At 47.6% G+C, this 19,632-nt stretch overlaps 1 protein-coding gene across 1 annotated transcript in view; it reads left to right on the top strand.

Annotated features, from left to right (window-relative positions):
- The first annotated feature begins 2,863 nt into the window (after positions 1-2,863).
- Positions 2,864-19,632, top strand: part of LOC141106850 (uncharacterized) — a 109,419-nt gene continuing 92,650 nt past the window's right edge. The window contains exons 1-7 of the mRNA XM_073597779.1: positions 2,864-2,899; positions 3,983-4,100; positions 4,217-4,314; positions 4,404-4,631; positions 4,712-4,918; positions 5,043-5,175; positions 6,231-8,224. Of these exons, the coding sequence (XP_073453880.1) occupies positions 2,864-2,899; positions 3,983-4,100; positions 4,217-4,314; positions 4,404-4,631; positions 4,712-4,918; positions 5,043-5,175; positions 6,231-8,224 (2,814 nt within the window). The remainder of the gene's footprint in view (positions 2,900-3,982; positions 4,101-4,216; positions 4,315-4,403; positions 4,632-4,711; positions 4,919-5,042; positions 5,176-6,230; positions 8,225-19,632) is intronic.

The raw sequence follows: 19,632 nt of genomic DNA, 5'->3' as shown, positions 1-19,632 counted from the left end.
ATAGGAAAGGATGCGTGTAAAAATATGACAGCACCCCTACTCTTCGATGAATGAAGTGTGTAGAAAGCTTGTGGGAAAGTTCTATGAAAGAACTTGGGATGGGAGTTTTGCGAGAAGTGAGTCTCTGGAATCAGTAGAATTTTAGCCTTAAGTCGCTTATAGTGGGAGAAGGCTTTACTCCTTTTAATAGGGAGAGTTGAAGCCTTTGACGTTATGCGAGATGCAATTAATCACCATTACTAAGATTAGGGAGGGCGATCAGTTGAATGAGTGAAGAATAGGCTTGTAGGCTACTATCAAATGTGGAACCTAACCCCACAAAGCCCCAATACTGTAGTGGGTGCTGCCACATTGTATTTGTAAGAGATTGCAGACCATACAGGAACATTTAAAACAGCAGACCGAGGCCTTAAGACCAGTGGCGGCTGATGCTCAAAATTTTTTGGCGGGCGTAAACAAAAATTCAGAAAAAACCCCATCAATTGCAGCCTCACTGTACCATCATTCGCAGCCACTGTGCCATCAATTGCAGCCACTGGGCCCATCAATTGCCGCCCCTGTGCCATCAAACACAGCCACTGTGCCATCAATTGCTGCCACTGTGCCATGGCACTCGCAGATCACCTTTTTTGACGCCTATTACAGCCTATGGCTCTAATCAGGTGCTTCAAAACCACCCCCTGCTGCTGTAATTCAGGCGCCCAGCGTCCGAACAGTGGCCGGGCGCCTGAATAGGGGGTGGCAGTGGCGGCCATAGATAGATTTATGCAATTGATCTATTGGTGCTAGAGGGGGGTGGCAGGAGAGAGGGGGCAGCGCCCGTGCGCCCTTATGGACGCACCGCCACTGCTTATGACCTCACCTACTCCAAAAACGCCTATCAGGACAAGAATGACTAAAATTGGTTGAGGATTCAAACCTGAGAAAAAAAGAGAGTCCAAAAAAAAAGAAAATGAACAAAAAATGAACAGGATCAGGAACATTTTTGCATCCTGAAAATAGAATGTTACAACCGAGACAACCAAGTCTCGAACCCAGCAGTACCACTGATCTTGTGCCCAAACCAAAAGAGGGGACCAGTGTGAGGAACCTAGCTGTAAAAAAAAAAATGTAAAAAGTGGTAACGTTGCTGGGGGGGGATGTCATGCAGCAGCACCAAGGGACAGGCTCCTGACAAAGTGGCTGCCTTGAGACTGAGGGTGCGTCGTCATCGAATCCAACGGGGCTGATCGTAGAGATAGCTGTATTGATGCGATGTTGTTAGCTATGTCCCCGGTTAAGCGTTCTCATAACGAATTCTCCTTCTGTCGCGTCTGGTAGGTGGCGTGTGCCAGATTTGAGATGGCCTGGGGGGTCAAGGGAGGGCGGCACCGCTTCAGCTTGCATGAGGCCCAATTTCACCAGGATCTCCTGATCCTCCAGAACTGTGGTGGCAGCATAACTGGAGCGATTACGAGGAACCCACCAATTTAAATGGGAAACCCCATCTGAATCAGATCCGGGCTGCTTGAAGTGCTGCAGTGACCTCCTTCATGCCCCTGCATCTGTCCAATGTGGCTGGTGAGATATCCGGATAGTTCTGAACAATGTAATCATCGAGGGTGATCCGTGGAGTGTTTCTAGCAGCCCTTAAGATGTCTTCTTTCGTCAGGAAATCCTTCATACAAAGGATTATGTCACGCGGCGGTTTGTCTGCTGGAGGTTTTGGTCTGAGGGCCCTGTGAAGCCTGCCACACGTAAAGGCCGCAGATTCACATTCTGGAAGGAGAGACTTGAACAGCCTGATGACAGTGAGAATCAAATCCGTGACCGACTCTGGAATACCTCGCAATCGCAGATTATTGCGTCTATTCCTGTTTTCCAGATCTTCAACCTGATACTGAATTTGATTAAATGCTGTTGTTAATGTTTCATGCTCCCGACTGAGCTCATTATAAGCCAGGGCCAGTTCATCGTGTTTAGTTTCCAGCATGTCAGTTCTAGTACCCAGAGCTGCAATCTCCTGTGACATTGCATGGGAGGTCTTGTGCGGTTCTCTTTGGAACTTTGTTGCCAGTCTATTATACATCTTTTCTAGGCTAGCATCTAGGTCAGCTTTAGATAGAGAAGAGGTGTACTCACTGCCAGGATCTGAAGGTGAGCCAGGAACAGAAGGCACAGAGGGGGCCACCGGAGCAGAAGAATGTGTTTGGGCCGCGGCGCCATTTTGGGACATGCTGTATTGTTCCCTGGTGCGGAGGAGATAGTGGGTTAGAGACTTCTGAGCAGGGCCCCCGGGATTTTTACTGTGTCTTTGTGCCTCGAGAGGTGTTAGATGTGTTGGGTGTAAGGCCGGTTATAGCCCTCTGTGAGCCGATCGTGTGCGGAGCTTCCGTGTCAGACGTCCATCTCGCTCAGCGCTGCGCATGCGCCCCCTGTTTGGTGTTTTTTCAAAGTAGTTTGCTGTATATTCTCGCATTGTGCAATCTCTTTGTGCAGAGCCAAAGGACACCCACTTAAATAAAAAATTCACTTACAGAAAGAACCCCAGACATGTGCACCCCAGCCATATATATTGTGGAAATGTACAGCAGATGAACCCCTTCAGGGTCAGAACACCCCCCCACTTACAGGGCTTAAACATTTCCTTCATTTTGGAGATGTCACCTTTTCCACCAATGACCTTCTCACCTCATCCGCCTATTGTACATTTTCTACATCTATACTAACAATGTCACGCTTACTCCTAACACAGGTGGTCAGACACTATAGCTGGCTTCTGTGTTCTTCACCTAGAGCAGCCCCCTTTTCCATAAGGCAAGCAGGCCTACCAGTACTCAGTTGCCCCCAGGACTTATACACAATGCTATAGTGCCTGGCCACCATGCCTGAGCAGGAACAAACTGAGCACAGCAACCAGGTACTTGCAGTTGGCAGACAGGCAGAGTGGTTCAACGACAGTCCAAGTACAAGGCAGGCTAGGTTCACAATAGTCAGGGTCAAATCTGTAGTCAAAAGGCAGACAGAGTTCAGAAAGTAGTCGATATCCGAACCGAGGTCATCAACGAGGGAATTCCAACATCCGAGCAGGGCAGAGAAACAGAGAGCTTGGAGCACATGTTACAAACGCAATATCACAAGCACGAGACTACAGGCTTGGCTGCCTTAAATATGGTTGGGTCTCCACCCAGAGACTGACCACATCAATCACCTTTCAGGTGGACAGACAGAAAAAAAGAATGCATCACAGCCAAAACCAGGATACAGGAATTAGGAGTAGGAGCAAAACACACTCCTGACAAACGGATTATAGTACTTTTATTAGTGGTGGGGGGTGGGCGGTTTATTTAGGAGGGATTGGAATATGTATGTCTTTATTTTATAAGATTCAAATAAGAAGAAAAAGGGAAAAATTTAATTTCCAGTGAATGTCCAGGATTTTTTTTCCCATAATGATTCCAGTCTCAGATATTCATCCTAAAATGTGATCAGTAAAGTCTCCAGAGAACACGGAGATCACAGGAATATGATGTGTCCTGGCAAAGCCCAAAGACAACATTCATCTTTCAGTTTAGGAGAGGAGGGACGCACCCGGGAGAAATTATTCTGTGTACAGAAACCTCACACAGCACCCCCCACAGCTTCTCCTCCCAATGTCCCTCCAATCAGAGTCAGAGAATCCTATGACATCACACTGACCTCACAGCGCCTCCTCCTAATATCCCTCTATCCGACTCTTTTTTCTGATGCTCCTATGATGTGGACCGACCCCTGGCCTCCTCACTTTCTAAGTAGGGCTGTTGGACCTGCACTGTATGTAATATCAGAAACCTCAGCATGAAGTGGGGTTTAAATAAAGAGAGACCTGACCAGTGAGGTGAGGAGGATTCTGGGAATGTCATTTGATTTTACTATTTGTGTTCAAATCTAGAGTTTTCCTCCTGTGAAGTCTGGAGATCATATGACCATCACATTGCCTACTCCTCCCTCCCTGATAGAATAGAGAAATAAAAAGAAGATTCTAAAAGCCACCAGAGAGATCATCGAGCTGCTGACAGGAGAGGTGAGCGGTGCTCGGAAGGACATCATGATGGACAATCAGCCGCCCCTCACATCACCGGGTAAGAGGAGACTTTATTGTAAAGGAGAGAGCAGTACGGAGGGTCCACCTAGATCCCCCATCATCTGATAAACACATAGAAACAATGTATTCAGTCAGTGTGTGTGTTTCCTACAGATGGATCCAGTAATGGGAACCCACCAGAGAGATGTCCCCGTCCTCTGTATTCCCGGGATTCTACACAGGAAGATCACACCATCCTTGACCTTCATCAGGTAGATGGAGAACAATCACTGATAGTATCATTAGGATCTGTACATTATCTGCATTGTTACAATTGATGTCATTTTTATTATATATTCAGAGTGGAAGCCTGAGAGATCCTAAAGTTGAGGTTAAAGAAGAGATAAAAGAGGAGGATGATGAGGATGGGGTGATGGTAGAGTCAGAGTATCTAAAAGTTTACAAAAATCTGTACCAGGACACCATGGAAGAGTCACTCAGCTACAGAAACCCACCAGAGAGATGTCTCCATCCTCTGTATTCCCGGGATTTCACACAGGAAGATCACACCATCCCTCACCATCATCAGGTAGATGATTGATAATTATTGGTAGTTATGATTTATACACAAGCATGTTTGTTGAAATAAATGTTTTATTATATTTTCAGAGTGGAAACCTCGGGAATGATAATATTGATGTTAAAGAAGAGTATAAAGAGGAGGATGAGGAGTATGGAGTTATGGAGGACTTTTCAGAAGGACACAAGGATATGATGGAGCCACCTAATACCAGGAACCCACCAGAGAGATGTCCCCGTCCTCTGTATTCCCTTTATTCCACACAGGAAGGTCTCACTATCCCTCACTGTTACAAGGTTGGTGGATCGGAGCATCTAGAACATGGACTTCTGAAGAGCATGTGTTTTTTTTTTTATATGATGTCACAATAATAAATCTTCTACTTTATAGATGATATTTTCTCTCGTTTTCTTGATTTAGAGTGGAGATCCAATTGATTTAGAATTTGAGGTTAAAGAGGAGACATATGTGAGGGATGATCAGCAGTCTATGGAGGAGGATGGAATAACGGGGACATTTATAGAGGAGGACACTCCTGCAGAGATCAGCACAGGTGGGTCATTAACACTAAATACATTCCTCCACCCATACTGCTCACTGATTGGTCCAGAGTAGGGTGGGGACTGGGTGATATCAGCCTGTAATCCCCTGGTCACTTTCCTGAGCTGTGTTCCCCGTCCTGTATTCCTGTATTTCTCTCGGATAATCTTCCTTCTCTGTTCTGCAGACACAATTTATGTATCTAGACTGGATTAATGGAGATTCTGGGGTTCAGCTGGCAGTAAAATTTAGATTTTCACCATAGGTTTTGCTCAGCCTAGGCGCCTGGAGTATGTACCTTGGGTCTTCTGCCTCATGTCCAGGGTCTAGCAAGACCTCTGACAGAGTAATTCTCCCGGGGTTACTTGTTCTGTTATTCGCTGGCTGTGCCGGGTGGAGGGATATGTCTGTATAGTCTCAGACCCAAGTCACTGAGTGCAGTCTCAGGAGATGGGAGGCAGCGGTGTGGGACCTCTGCAACTTGTCTCCAGTAAACAGTTCAGCTTCCACTGATTACTGAACACCAATATTATGAGTCCCCCTGACTATTACACCGTATATAGTAAATATATATATTGCATGTTGCATACTCCTGACCCCTGCACTATATACTCTATGTTGTACATTACATACTCCCGACTTCTGCTCTCTCCCCTCTACCCACTGCTATATATACACATAATATGTATTCTCTTTTGTTACACCCATTTCCTACCAGCTGGACATTTTATATCTGATAATTTGATTGGAGCACCGATTAAGGGAGTGCAGGACTTCTTGTGTTGGGAAGATGGCAATGAGTGATAGAGGGGGAGGGGACACTCGTCCTATAATCCCCTCATCACTGTCACTCCTATAAAAGACAGTTCTCGTTGTTTCCTCACTCTCTGACTAAGGTCCATGAATAAAGAAATGAACTGGTAGGAGATCAGAGGACCCATTTACTAGTTACCTTGAGGGGGGAATTGTAAGATCCTCAGAGACAAAGCTGCCTGATGTGGGCGGAGTCCTGGTTTAGGGGAACCAATCTGCTCATGTCTAGTAATAATCTTTGTATTTCTATTTTAGTAGATGGACGGGAGATGAGGAAAACCTCAGAGGATTGTCTCACTTTGTCTCCAGACTGTAAAGTGGAAGATGAGGACATCACACAGTATAGTCCAGGAGAAAACCCGACTACCTCAAATGTCCATCCGGCACCACACAGTGTAGATGGACCATCGTATTCCTCTTATCCTGAGGAACCTCAGACTGTGAGGGACGGTGCCGGACTATCGTATTCCTCTTATCCTGAGGAACCTCAGACTGTGAGGGAAAGTGCAGTCCTTCCAACAGATAAGAGGTTTCCCTGTACTGAGTGTGGGAAGTGTTTCAGTTTTAAATCCAATCTTAATGTGCATAAAAGAACTCACACAGGAGAGAAGCCGTATTCCTGTCCTGAGTGCGGGAAATGTTTTGTACAAAAATCAGGTCTGGTCAAACATCAGAGGTTTCACACGGGGGAGAAGCCGTATTCCTGTCCTAAGTGCGGTAAATGTTTTTCAGATAAGTCCAATTTTTACAGACATCAGAGATCTCATATGGGGAATAGTCCAGGAGAGAACCCAATTATCTCAAATGTCCATCCGGCACCACACAGTGTAGATGGACCATCGTATTCCTCTTATCCTGAGGAACCTCAGACTGTGCGGGACGGTGCCGGACCATCGTATTCCTCTTATCCTGAGGAACCTCAGACTGTGCGGGACGGTGCCGGACCATCGTATTCCTCTTATCCTGAGGAACCTCAGACTGTGCGGGACGGTGCCGGACCATCGTATTCCTCTTATCCTGAGGAACCTCAGACTGTGAGGGATAATCCAACAGATAAGAGGTTTCCCTGTCCTGAGTGCGGGAAATGTTTTTCACGGAAGTCTAATCTTTCTGATCATCAGACATTGCACACGGGGAAAAAGCCATATTCCTGTCCTGAGTGCGGGAAATGTTTTTCACAGAAGTCCAGTCTTACCACACATAAGAGATTGCACACGGGGGAGAAGCCGTATTCCTGTCCTGAGTGCGGGAAATGTTTTTCAGCGATGTCCAGTCTTTCCTATCATCAGGGATTGCACACGGGGGAGAAGTCGTATTCCTGTCCTGAGTGCGGAAAATGTTTTTCAGTAAAGTCCAATCTTTCCCAGCATCAGAAATTGCACACGGGGGAAAAACCATATTCCTGTCCTGAGTGCGGGAAATGTTTTTCAAAGAAGTCCACTCTGGCCTGTCATCAGAAATTGCACACGGGTGAGAAGCCGTATTCCTGTCCTGAGTGCGGGAAATGTTTTTCAATGAAGTCCAATCTTTCCCATCATCAGAAACTGCACACGGGGGAAAAACCATATTCTTGTCCTGAGTGCGGGAAATGTTTTTCACGTAAGAGAGATCTTTCCAATCATCAGAGATCTCACACGGGGGAGAAGCCGTATTCCTGTCCTGAGTGCAGAAAATGTTTTTTAAAGAAGTCTGATCTTTTCCGTCATCAGAGATCTCACACGGGGGAAAAGCCTTATTCCTGTCCTGAGTGCGGGAAATGTTTTTTACAGAAGTCCCATCTTTCCTATCATAAGAAATGTCACACGGGGGAAAAGCCGTATCCCTGTCCTGAGTGTGGGAAATGTTTTTCGGTGAAGTCCAGTCTTTCCACACATCAGAGATTGCACACAGGTGAGAAGCCGTATTCCTGTCCTGAGTGCGGGAAATGTTTTTCAGCGATGTCCAGTCTCTCCTTTCACCTGAAATCTCACACGGGGGAGAAGCCATATTCCTGTCCTGAGTGCGGTAAATGTTTTTCAGCGATGTCCAGTCTCTCCTGTCATCAGAGATCTCACACAGGGGAGAAGCCGTATTCCTGTCCTGAGTGCGGGAAATGTTTTACAGAGAAGTGCAATCTTTCCAAACATCAGAGATCTCACACGGGGGAGAAGCCGTATTCCTGTCCTGAGTGCGGGAAATGTTTTACAGAGAAGTCCAATCTTTCCAGACATCAGAGATTTCACACGGGGGGAGAAGCCGTATCCCTGTCCTGAGTGAGGGAATTGTTCCTCACTGAAGTCCTGTCTTCCTGTACATCAGGGTTTCCACACAACCCTCGAGGTATATTAGTGAGTGCGGGAAATGTCTTGTATATGTATGTTGCTGGACATGTGCGGAAGAAACACACCCTGATATACACCTCAGATATACTCCATGGCTGATCTTCATCATGTAAGAAACAGTTGATAAGGAGATCAGAGATCACCAAAGACATGGATGAAGTGTTGTACCGTGTTGGCCATTGATAGCAGGAGAAAAATAAAAATGGAGTTCTTACCTCTCATTGGCTGAGTACATTTTGTGGTGTAAACTCTTGCAAGAGGTCTGTTTTCTCAAGTCGTCTTCCAGGACGAAACACGTTAACCCCACCACTTAAAAAATGGCCCTCTACACCTTTTAGAATAAAAATGGAGTCATTACCTCTCATTGGCTGAGTACATTTTGTGGTGTAAACTCTTGCAAGAGGTCTGTTTTCTCAAGTCATCTTCCAGGACGAAACACGTTAACCCCACCACTTAAAAGGCAGTCCTCTAGGCCTTTTAAAATAAAAATGGAGTCATTACCTCTCATTGGCTGAGTACATTTTGTGGTGGAAGATTTCACAAACACTTACAGGTCTGTTTCTAAAAACTTTGTAGAATGAATGTGTAAAGGAAATGTGTAAGTTCTGTATAGAATTGTATTGTATTTTGCACTGCCCTGGAAATCATTTTCTATCATAAATAAAATTTACATTCAGCCAGGAGCAGCGATTTTCTTTTAAATGCTTAAAGAGAAACATTAAAAATGTCCAATTCCTTTAAATAACATGTCTGGGGGGTCCTAATCCTTCCTGTGAAGGGGGATATCTCTGTCATGTACAGAAAGTGCTGCAGCAGCACCGACCTTTATGAAGGAAAAAAGTTTAAAATTGCTGCAAATGACATTTCCATGCCAACTTCTATCCCAAAAAAAAAAAAAAAACAGCATGCAGGCTTCTCTAATGATCTGCTACAGCGCCTTGAAAAAGTATTCATACCCCTTGAAATTCACCACATTTTGTCATGTTAGAACAAAAAACGTAAATGTATTTTATTGGGATTTTGTGATAGACCAACACAAAGTGTCACGTAATTGTGAAGTGGAAGGAAAATAATAAATGATACAAATAAATATGTGAAAAGTGTGGGGGGGATTTGTATGGCGCCCCCCGGAGTCAATACTTTGTAGAACCCCCTTTCTCTGCAATTACAGCTGCAAGTCTTTTTGGGGATGTCTCTACCAGCTTTGCACATCTAGAGAGGGACATTTCTCTCCATTCTTCTTTGCAAAATATCTCAAACTCTTTCAGATTGGATGGAGAGCGTCTGTGAACAGCAATTTTCAAGTCTTGTTGTGACGAACCCTTGTCCTCAACAGGACTATGTCCACTGTAAATGCTTCCTTTGTCCAGAACCAGCACTATCCAAGACCCTTTAGCCCACCCAGTCACCAGTCGTAACTTAGTGTAAGGTGAACAACAACATCAAACTCCTTTATTCAAGCACATGTTACCACAGATATACAACTCAGAGACACTCCCCCCCACCCTTGGATTGAGGGCGGGGTAAACTGACCAATCACAATAGATACACAGGTCAGGTGTATTCACACTTCTCATCAGTAAACAGTCTTATCAGCAGGGAAAGCTTTTGGAGGAATTCGCCCCCACCAATCGCAGAGCTAATCTACATACACATCCCATAATACCCAAGGCAGACAGACACAATAGAACGTTGGAATACAACCAGACCCCAAACGATCACAGCAAAGAGACCACAACAGCATTAGACAACACACAATATAGATACAACATTCCAGTGTGGCTGTACAGTGTGTCTAAATAGCACAGATCATAGTGGGGTTCTCAGAGACCCTGTGCCCATAATGGACACAGGGTGATTTACACATAAGAGGGGCCAGGGGAGCTGGACACAGAGTCTCCAGAGCTCTCCAAGGTAAGCAGACTTCCACAAACCCCCCACCCAAAGTGACTCCTGTCACACTTGCCACAGATTCTCAATTGGATTTAGGTCTGGACTTTGACTGGGCCATTCCTGTCACACATCTCCCCTTTTGGCAGGAGACTAACACAGGAGGAGACCCCAGACGGGTTGACTCGGAAGTTAGTAGTTCCAGTCCCCCAATGCCGCTATCCACACAGTATCCCAAATAAATTGTCCCAAACATAGCATTACTCACCCAGCCATCCTCTGCCCTTCTCAGAGAACATGCCCGCCGCTGGCGTGAGGCATGGACTGGCCCTTCTCCCTGGAGTCCTTTCAGCCGCTGGAGAGAAGACAGGGTGACTGGACTCACTCCATCATGCTGTTGGGGATCTGGGCCAACTGTCCAGCATCCCTGGGGTATACAAGTGGAGACTGAAGTCCCATCCACTTTTGGTAGGTGAAAATCCCCTCGTGCTTGCAAAGCATGGCTGACATCCTCCTGGGCCGACTGCCCAGCCTCCCTGGGGTATACAAGTGGAGACTGAAGTCCCATCCACTTTTGGTAGGTGAAACCGCCCTGTGCTTGCAAAACATGGCTGACATCCTCTTGTCTCAGTGCCGCACCTGTCACGGAACGTCCCACACTCCGCTTGAGTGCTTCCGTCATATACCGCTTCCTAAGTTCTGGAACACAAGTCCAATGGATCTGGCTATAGGAACCCCAAGAACTAGACAACACCAGTCTTGGAGTACATCAGAACTGCCTTTATTTTGAGATCTCACAGACCTTTATACAGCAGGAATGACTCAAAGCTAACCTAATTAACATGACCTAATTTACTACAAAATGTACCCAGACCAGATGACAGTCTTGTGGGCACCGAGCTTCACACATTAATACAATTAACAATACAAACAACAATCTCCCCCCTCCTCAGCCTAGACCATTCGTCTATTAGCCAGGGCTGGTGGCTAATGTGATCAGCTCTCTCAATTAACATAAACACATGTTGATAACACCAGCATCTCCTCACAGGATGTGTCCCAGCAGAATGAATCAGTCTTATCAGCAGGGGGCTGCTGGAGGAATCCCCCCTCCCTCTTCAGGGACACAAATATACAGTAAGGAGTCCCCATACAATATATACATGACTGAGTCCGATTAATACAGTTCAGACTGGATTTCTCATTCACCTCAAATGCTAGGGCCCATAATCGGTGGGCAACAGGCTTGCACACAGTCCTCTCCAACAGCCTCCGCTCTGGCCATGCCCGTGACATTTCTCCCCTTTCGGCAGGAGACTAACACAGGAGGAGACCCCAGACGGGTTGACTCCGAAGTTAGTAAACAGCTCCAGTCCTCTACTGCCTGTACCCACACAGTACCCCAAACAAATTATCCCAAACAGTGCATTACTCACCCAGCCATCCTCTGCCTCTCTCAGAGAACATATCTGCCGCTGGAGAGAAGACAGGGTGACTGGGCTCACTCTGTCATGCTGTTGGGGATCTGGGCCCACTGCCCAGCATCCCTGGGGTATACAGGTGGAGACTGAAGTTCCATCCACCTTCACAGGAAATCCATCCTCTGTTAGTTGAGGGCAGAGTCCAGCAGTCCTCGGCCCTGTTGCCAGCCCTTCTGCTGGAAACCCCACACCATCTGTTCCGGCTAACTGTTGGAGAGGGAGGCCGACTGCCCCGCCTCCCTGGAACTCTGTAGTTGTTGCCGGTGCTGGGCAGAGGTTGGTAGCACTCTGCCCTGTTGCCAGCACTTCTGCTGGGGACTCCGCATCCTCTGCTCCGGCTAACTGTTGGTGGCAAGCAGCGGGAAAGCTGTAAGGAGTCCCCATACAATATATACATGACTGAGTCCGATTAATACAGTTCAGACTGGATTTCTCATTCACCTCAAATGCTAGGGCCCATAATCGGTGGGCAACAGGCTTGCACACAGTCCTCTCCAACAGCCTCCGCTCTGGCCATGCCCGTGACATTTCTCCCCTTTCGGCAGGAGACTAACACAGGAGGAGACCCCAGACGGGTTGACTCCGAAGTTAGTAAACAGCTCCAGTCTCTTCAGGGACACAAATATACAGTAAGGAGTCCCCATACAATATATACATGACTGAGTCCGATTAATACAGTTCAGACTGGATTTCTCATTCACCTCAAATGCTAGGGCCCATAATCGGTGGGCAACAGGCTTGCACACAGTCCTCTCCAACAGCCTCCGCTCTGGCCATGCCCGTGACAGCACCATTTTCTGGAGTTGTGTCAGTGGAGACCGAAGCCCCCTCCACTTTCACAGGAACTCCCTCTTCTGTTAGTTGAGGACAAGAAGGCCGAAGCCACTGTAGGTGCTAGGCAGAGGCCAGCAGACCAGAGGGACTCCACATCATCCACTCCGGCTAACTGTTGGGGAGTGACCGTCGCCTTCTCACCATGGGCCCCTGGCACTGCTGCAGGTGTGGGGCAGAGGTCTTGGACCCTCTGTCCGGTGGCCAGCGCTTTAGCTGGGGAAGTCTCTGGTAACTCCACAGGTGCGGCTGTTGGTGCTGGGCAGAGCTCGGTGAAGTTTGGTGCCAATACAATCTTCTGCTGAAGGCTCACCAGGTTGTTCTTCTTCAGCAGAACAGTGTATCAAATCCCCAATCTCCTTAACTGGTGTCTGGGGATAGCGATTCACCATCTTCTGTCCGTAGAACGAAGAAGAGGTTATTGGTGTTGGGCAGAGCTCAGTGATGTCTGGCCTTGATGCCAGCTCCCCTGCTGGGTTGGTGGCATCATTCTGGGGTGCCATCTGCTGCTGGAAAGTGACCATCTCCTTCTCACCCTGGGCCTCCGGAACTGCCGCAGGTGTGGGGCAGAGGTCTTGGACCCTCTGTCTAGTTGTCTGCGATTCAGCTTTGGAGATGGCAATCTCCTGAGTTTCCACTGCCGATTCTCTGGCATGCTGCTGAATGTGTTCTAGCAGTTTTCTGTATGGCCTTTCCAGATACTGTTCCTTTTCTTAGCAAATAGTCTAGATCAGGTTTAAGCTCTGAGACCCCTGCAAGACTGAGCATAGCCTCTCTGTATTCTCGCTGGTCTTTAAGGGTAGGTTCACCTTCATTGCCAAACACAAAACTATCTGAAAGGCTTTCCCACAGCAATCCAGGGCCACCAAAGTCATATCCCTCCGGAGAGCATTCTGTTGTCTCCTCTAAATATTCCTCCTCTGCGTGCCATTGCAGAGCCCGATACCAATTGTCCAGCTCTATCTCTTGCTTGACCAGCCTGTCCAACTCAGTCACCCATTGCTCCTGGGGCCGCTCTCCCAGGAATTGCATCCGTAACTCCCGTTGTTCACTGGCCTGTTGCTCTGGGGTTGGAAAGCACTTGCCCGATTGCATACCAGCAACCTGGAGGGCTCTAATCCGAGTCCTACCCGAATCTGCTGCTGGACCTGCAGGTATTCATCCGCAGACACAGACCTGGTGTATGCTGAAAGGACTATCCGCAGTAGCCTCGGAAACTCTGATGCCAGATCCATATCTCCGCTGGGGTGACTGAAGTCTGCTATCCTGATCTTGGATCCAGGTTTAGGTTTGGACGTGTTCACAGCCAGGAAGCATGATCCCGCTGCTGCCAACCAGTTGAGACGAACCCTTGTCCTAAACAAGTCTATGTCTACCGTAAATGCTTCCTTTGTCCAGAACCAGCACTATCCAAGACCCTTTAGCTCACCCAGTCACCAGCCGTAACTCAGTGTAGGGTGAAAAACATCAAATTCCCTTTATTCAAGCACATGTTACAGCAGATATCTAACTCAGAGGCACTCCCCACCACCCTTGGATTCAGGGAGGGGTAAACTGTCCAATCACAATAGACACACAGGTCATGTGTATTCAAACTTCTCATCACTAAACAGTCTTATCAGCAGGGAGAGCTGTTGGAGGAATTCGCCCCCACCAATATCACAGCTAATCTACATACACATCCCATAATATCCAAGGCAGACAGACACAATAGAACGTTGGAATACAGCCACACCCCAAACGATTCCAGTAAAGAGTCCAAAACAGCATGAGACAACACACAATATATACATATATACAACATTCCAGTGTGGCTGTACAGTGTGTCTAAATAGCATAGATCATAGTGGGGTTCTCCGTCACCCCGGGCCCCTAATGGACACAGGGTGATTCACACATAGGAGGGGCCAGGGGAGCTGGACACGGAGTCTCCAGAGATCTCCAAGGTAAGCTGAGTTCCACAAACCCCCCACCCAAAGTGACTCCTGTCACACTTGCCACAGATTCTCAATTGGATTTAGGTCTGGACTTTGACTGGGCCATTCTAACACATGAATATGCTTTGATCTAAACCATTCCATTGTAGCTCTGTTTAGAGTGGTTGCCCTGCTGGAAGGTGAACCTCCACCCCAGTCTTAAGTCTTTTGCAGACTCTAATGCTGCGTACACACGGTCAGACTGTTCGACCGGACTTCTCCGACGGACGCCGACGGACCAAATCCGGCGGACAATCCGATCGTGTGTGGGCTTCACCGGACCTTCAGCGGACTATTCCAGTCGCAAATCTGACGGACTTTAGATGTGGAACATGCTTCAAATCTTTACGTCATAACTCCGCCGGACCCAGAAATCCGCTCGTCTGTATGCTACTCCAACGGACAACACTAGGGCAGCTATTGGCTACTGGCTATCAACTTCCTTATTTTAGTCCGGTGTACGTCATCACGTACGAATCTGTCGGACTTTGGTGTGATCGTGTGTAGGCAAGTCCGTTCGTTAGAAAGTCTGTTGAAAGTCTGTTGAAAGTCTGCCAAAAGTCAGTCGAAAGTCTGTCGGACGGGCTGTCGGACTTTTGTAGCTGAAAAGTCCGACCGTGTGTACACGGCATAACAGGGATTCTTCTAAGATTGCCCTGTATTTGGCTCCATCCATCTTCCCATCAACTCTGACCAGCTTACTTGTCCCTGCTGAAGAAAAGCATCCCCACCACATGATGGTGCCACCACCATGATTCATGGTGTGGATGGTGTGTTCAGGGTGATTTGCAGTGTTAGTTTTCCACCACACATAGCGTTTTGCTTTTAAGCCAAAAAGTTAAGTTTTGGTCTCATCTGACCAGAGAACCTTCTTCCACATATTTGTTGTGTCCCCCACATGGCTTCTCACAAACTGCAAACGGGACTTCTTATGGATTTCTTTCACCAATGTCTTTCTTCTTGTCACTCTTCCATAAAGGGCAGATTTGTGGAGAGCACGACTAATAGTTGTCCTGTGGACAGATTCTCCCACCTGAGCTGTGGATCTCTGCAGCTCCTCCAGAGTTACCATGGACCTCTTGTCTCTTCTCTGATGAATGCTCTCCTTGCCCGGCCGGTCAGTTTAGGTGGATGGCCATGTCTTGGTAGGTTTGCAGTTGTGCCATACTCTTTCCATTTTCCAATGATGGATTGAACAGAGCTCCATGAGATGTTCAAAGCTTGGGAGAATTTTTTTATAACTTAACCCTGCTTTATACTTCTCCACAACTTTATCCCTGATAATAATAATAATAATGCTGTTTGTTCACTAAGGTTCTCTAACAAACCTCTGAGGGCTTCACAGAACAGCCGTATTTATACTGAGATTAAATGACATACATGTGGACTCTATTTACTAATTAGATGACTTCCGAAGGCAATTGGTTCCACTACATTTTAGTTAGGGTTATCAGAGTAAAGGAGGTTGAATACAAATGTACCCCACACTTTTCACATATTTATTTGTACCATTTATCATTTTTCTTTCCACTTCACAATTATGTTTCAAAATAAAATACATTTATGTTTTTGGTAGTAACATGACAAAATGTGGAAAATTTCAAGGGGTATGAATACTTTTTCAATGCACTGTATGTATTTTGGAGGGGCCCGTGTGCTGATTTTTTTTTTCTTTTAAGGAGCCGACAATAAAATGTCATTTGCAGACTCTTTAAACTCTACCATTTCTTTGTTTATAAATGTAAGTTGCTGTAGCACATCCAAACACCAACTCTATCCGCTTACCGGATCGAGAACCCCCCAAAACTGAAGAGGTCTAACATTCTTAAAAATAAGTTCAGCACAGATCAAGCCACGGCATACACAACTCCACTCTTGGCAATGCAATGGTTAAAGTGTTACTAAACCCAGGACTCTGCATTTACTATATCTGGTCTCCCCAGGAGTCTGCAGTCACTATATCTGCTCTCCCCAGGAGTCTGCAATCACTAGATCTGGACTCTGCATTCACTATATCTAGTCTCCCCAGGAGCCTGCAGTCACTATATCTGGTCTCTCCAGGAGCCTGCAGTCACTATATCTGGTCTCCCCAGGAGCATACATTCACTATATCTGGTCTCCCCAGGAGCCTGCATTCACTATATCTGCTCTCCCCAGGAGCCTGCAGTCACTATATCTGCTCTTCCCAAGACTCTGCAGTCACTATATCTAGTCTTCCCAGGAGCTTGCAGTCATATATCTGGTCTATCCAGGAGCCTGTAGTCACTATATCTGGTCTCCCCAGGAGCCTGCATTCACTAGATCTGCTCTCCTCAGGAGCCTGCAGTCACTATATTTGGTCTCCCCAATATCCTGCATTCACTATATCTGCTCTCCCCAGGATCCTGCAGACACTAGATTTGGTCTCCCCAGGAGCCTGCAGTCACTATATCTGCTTTTCCCAGGACTCTGCAGTCACTATATCTAGGCTCCCCAGGAGCCTGCAGTCATGTATCTGCTCTCCCCAGGAGCCTACAGTCACTATATCTGGTCTCCCCAGGAGCCTGTAATCACTATATCTGGTCTTCCCAGGAGCCTGCATTCACTATATCTGCTTTCCCCAGGAGCCTGCAGTCACTATATCTGCCCTCCCCAGGAGCCTGCAGTCACTATATCTGGTCTCCCCAGGTGCCTGCATTCACTATATCTGCCCTCCCCAGGACCCTGCAGTCACTAGATCTGTTCTCCCCAGGAGCCTGCAGTCATATATCTGCTCTCCCCAGGAGCCTGCAGTCACTATATCTAGTCTCCACGGGAGCCTGCAGTCACTATATTTGCTCTCCCCAGGAGCCTGCAGTCACTATATCTGGTCTCCCCAGGAGCCTGCAGTCACTATATCTGCTCACCCCAGGACTCTGCATTCACTATATCTTCTCTCCCCAGGACTGTTTTCACTATATCTGCTCTCCTCATGACTCTGCATTCACTATATCTGCTCTCCCCAGGAGCCTGCATTCACTATATCTGCCCTCCCCAGGAGCCTACAGTCACTATATCTGTTCTCCCCAGGAGCCTACAGTCACTATATCTGTTCTCCCCAGGAGCCTGCATTCACTATATCTGCTCTCCCCAGGAGCCTGCAGTTACTATATCTGTTCTCCCCAAGAGCCTGCACTCACTATATCTGCTCTCCCCAGGACTCTGCAGTCACTATATCTGGTCTCCCCAGGAGCCTGCAGTCACTATATCTGCTCACCCCAGGACTCTTCATTCACTATGTCTGCTCTCCCCAGGAGCCTGCATTCACTATATCTTCTCTCCCCAGGACTGTATTTACTATATCTGCCCTCCCCAGGACTCTGCAGTCACTATATCTGCTCTTTCCAGGACTCTGTAGTCACTATATCTGCTCTCCCCAGGACTGTTTTCACTATATCTGCCCTCCCCAGGAGCCTGCAGTCACTATATCTGGTCTCCCCAGGAGCCTGCATTCACTATATCTGCTCTCCCCAGGAGCCTGCAGTTACTATATCTGTTCTCCCCAAGAGCCTGCACTCACTATATCTGCTCTCCCCAGGACTCGGCAGTCACTATATCTGGTCTCCCCAGGAGCCTGCAGTCACTATATCTGCTCTCCCCAGGACTCTGTAGTCACTATATCTGCTCACCCCAGGACTCTGCATTCACTATATCTTCTCTCCCCAGGACTGTTTTTACTATATCTGCCCTCCCCAGGAGCCTGCAGTTACTAAATCTGTTCTCCCCAGCAGCCTGCACTCACTATATCTGCTCTCCCCAGGACTCTGCAGTCACTATATCTGGTCTCCCCAGGAGCCTGCAGTCACTATATCTGCTCTCCCAGGGACTCTGTAGTCACTATATCTGCTCTCCCCAGGAGTCTGCAATCACTAGATCTGGACTCTGCATTCACTATATCTAGTCTCCCCAGGAGCCTGCAGTCACTATATCTGGTCTCTACAGGAGCCTGCAGTCACTATATGTGGTCTCCCCAGGAGCATACATTCACTATATCTGGTCTCCCCAGGAGCCTGCATTCACTATATCTGCTCTCCCCAGGAGCCTGCAGTCACTATATCTGCTCTTCCCAAGACTCTGCAGTCACTATATCTAGTCTTCACAGGAGCTTGCAGTCATATATCTGGTCGACCCAGGAGCCTGTAGTCACTATATCTGGTCTCCCCAGGAGCCTGCATTCACTAGATCTGCTCTCCTCAGGAGCCTGCAGTCACTATATCTGGTCTCCCCAATAGCCTGCATTCACTATATCTGCTCTCCCCAGGAGCCTGCAGACACTAGATTTGGTCTCCCCAGGAGCCTGCAGTCACTATATCTGCTCTTCCCAGGACTTTGCAGTCACTATATCTAGGCTCCCCAGGAGCCTGCAGTCATGTATCTGCTCTCCCCAGGAGCCTACCGTCACTATATCTGGTCTCCCCGGGAGCCTGTAATCACTATATCTGGTCTTCCCAGGAGCCTGCATTCACTATATCTGCTTTCCCCAGGAGCCTGCAGTCACTATATCTGCCCTCCCCAGGAGCCTGCAGTCACTATATCTGGTCTCCCCAAGTGCCTGCATTCACTATATCTGCCCTCCCCAGGACCCTGCAGTCACTAGATCTGCTCTCCCCAGGACCCTGCATTCACTATATCTGATCTCCCCATGACTCTGCAGTCACTATATCTGTTCTACCCAGGAGCCTGCAGTCATATATCTGCTCTCCCCAGGAGCCTGCAGTCACTATATCTAGTCTCCATGGGAGCCTGCAGTCACTATATTTGCTCTCCCCAGGAGCCTGCAGTCACTATATCTGGTCTCCCCAGGAGCTTGCAGTCACTATATCTGCCCTCCCCAGGACTCTGCAGTCACTATATCTGCTCTTCCCAGGACTCTGCAGTCACTATATCTAGGCTCCCGAGGAGCCTGCAGTCATATATCTGCTCTCCCCAGGAGCCTACAGTCACTATATCTTCTCTTCCCAGGACTCTGCAGTCACTATATCTAGGCTCCCCGGGAGCCTGCAGTCACTATATCTGGTCTCCCCAGGAGCCTGCACTCACTATATCTTCTCTCCCCAGGACTCTGCAGTCACTATATCTGGTCTCCCCAGGAGCCTGCAGTCACTATATCTGGTCTCCCCAGGACTCTGTAGTCACTATA

The sequence above is a fragment of the Aquarana catesbeiana genome, linkage group LG08 (genome assembly GCF_042186555.1).
Source record: "Aquarana catesbeiana isolate 2022-GZ linkage group LG08, ASM4218655v1, whole genome shotgun sequence".
NCBI lineage: Eukaryota > Metazoa > Chordata > Amphibia > Anura > Ranidae > Aquarana > Aquarana catesbeiana.
The sequence above is the reverse complement of the archived record's forward strand: the minus strand, read 5'-3'. Positions and strand labels throughout refer to the sequence as shown.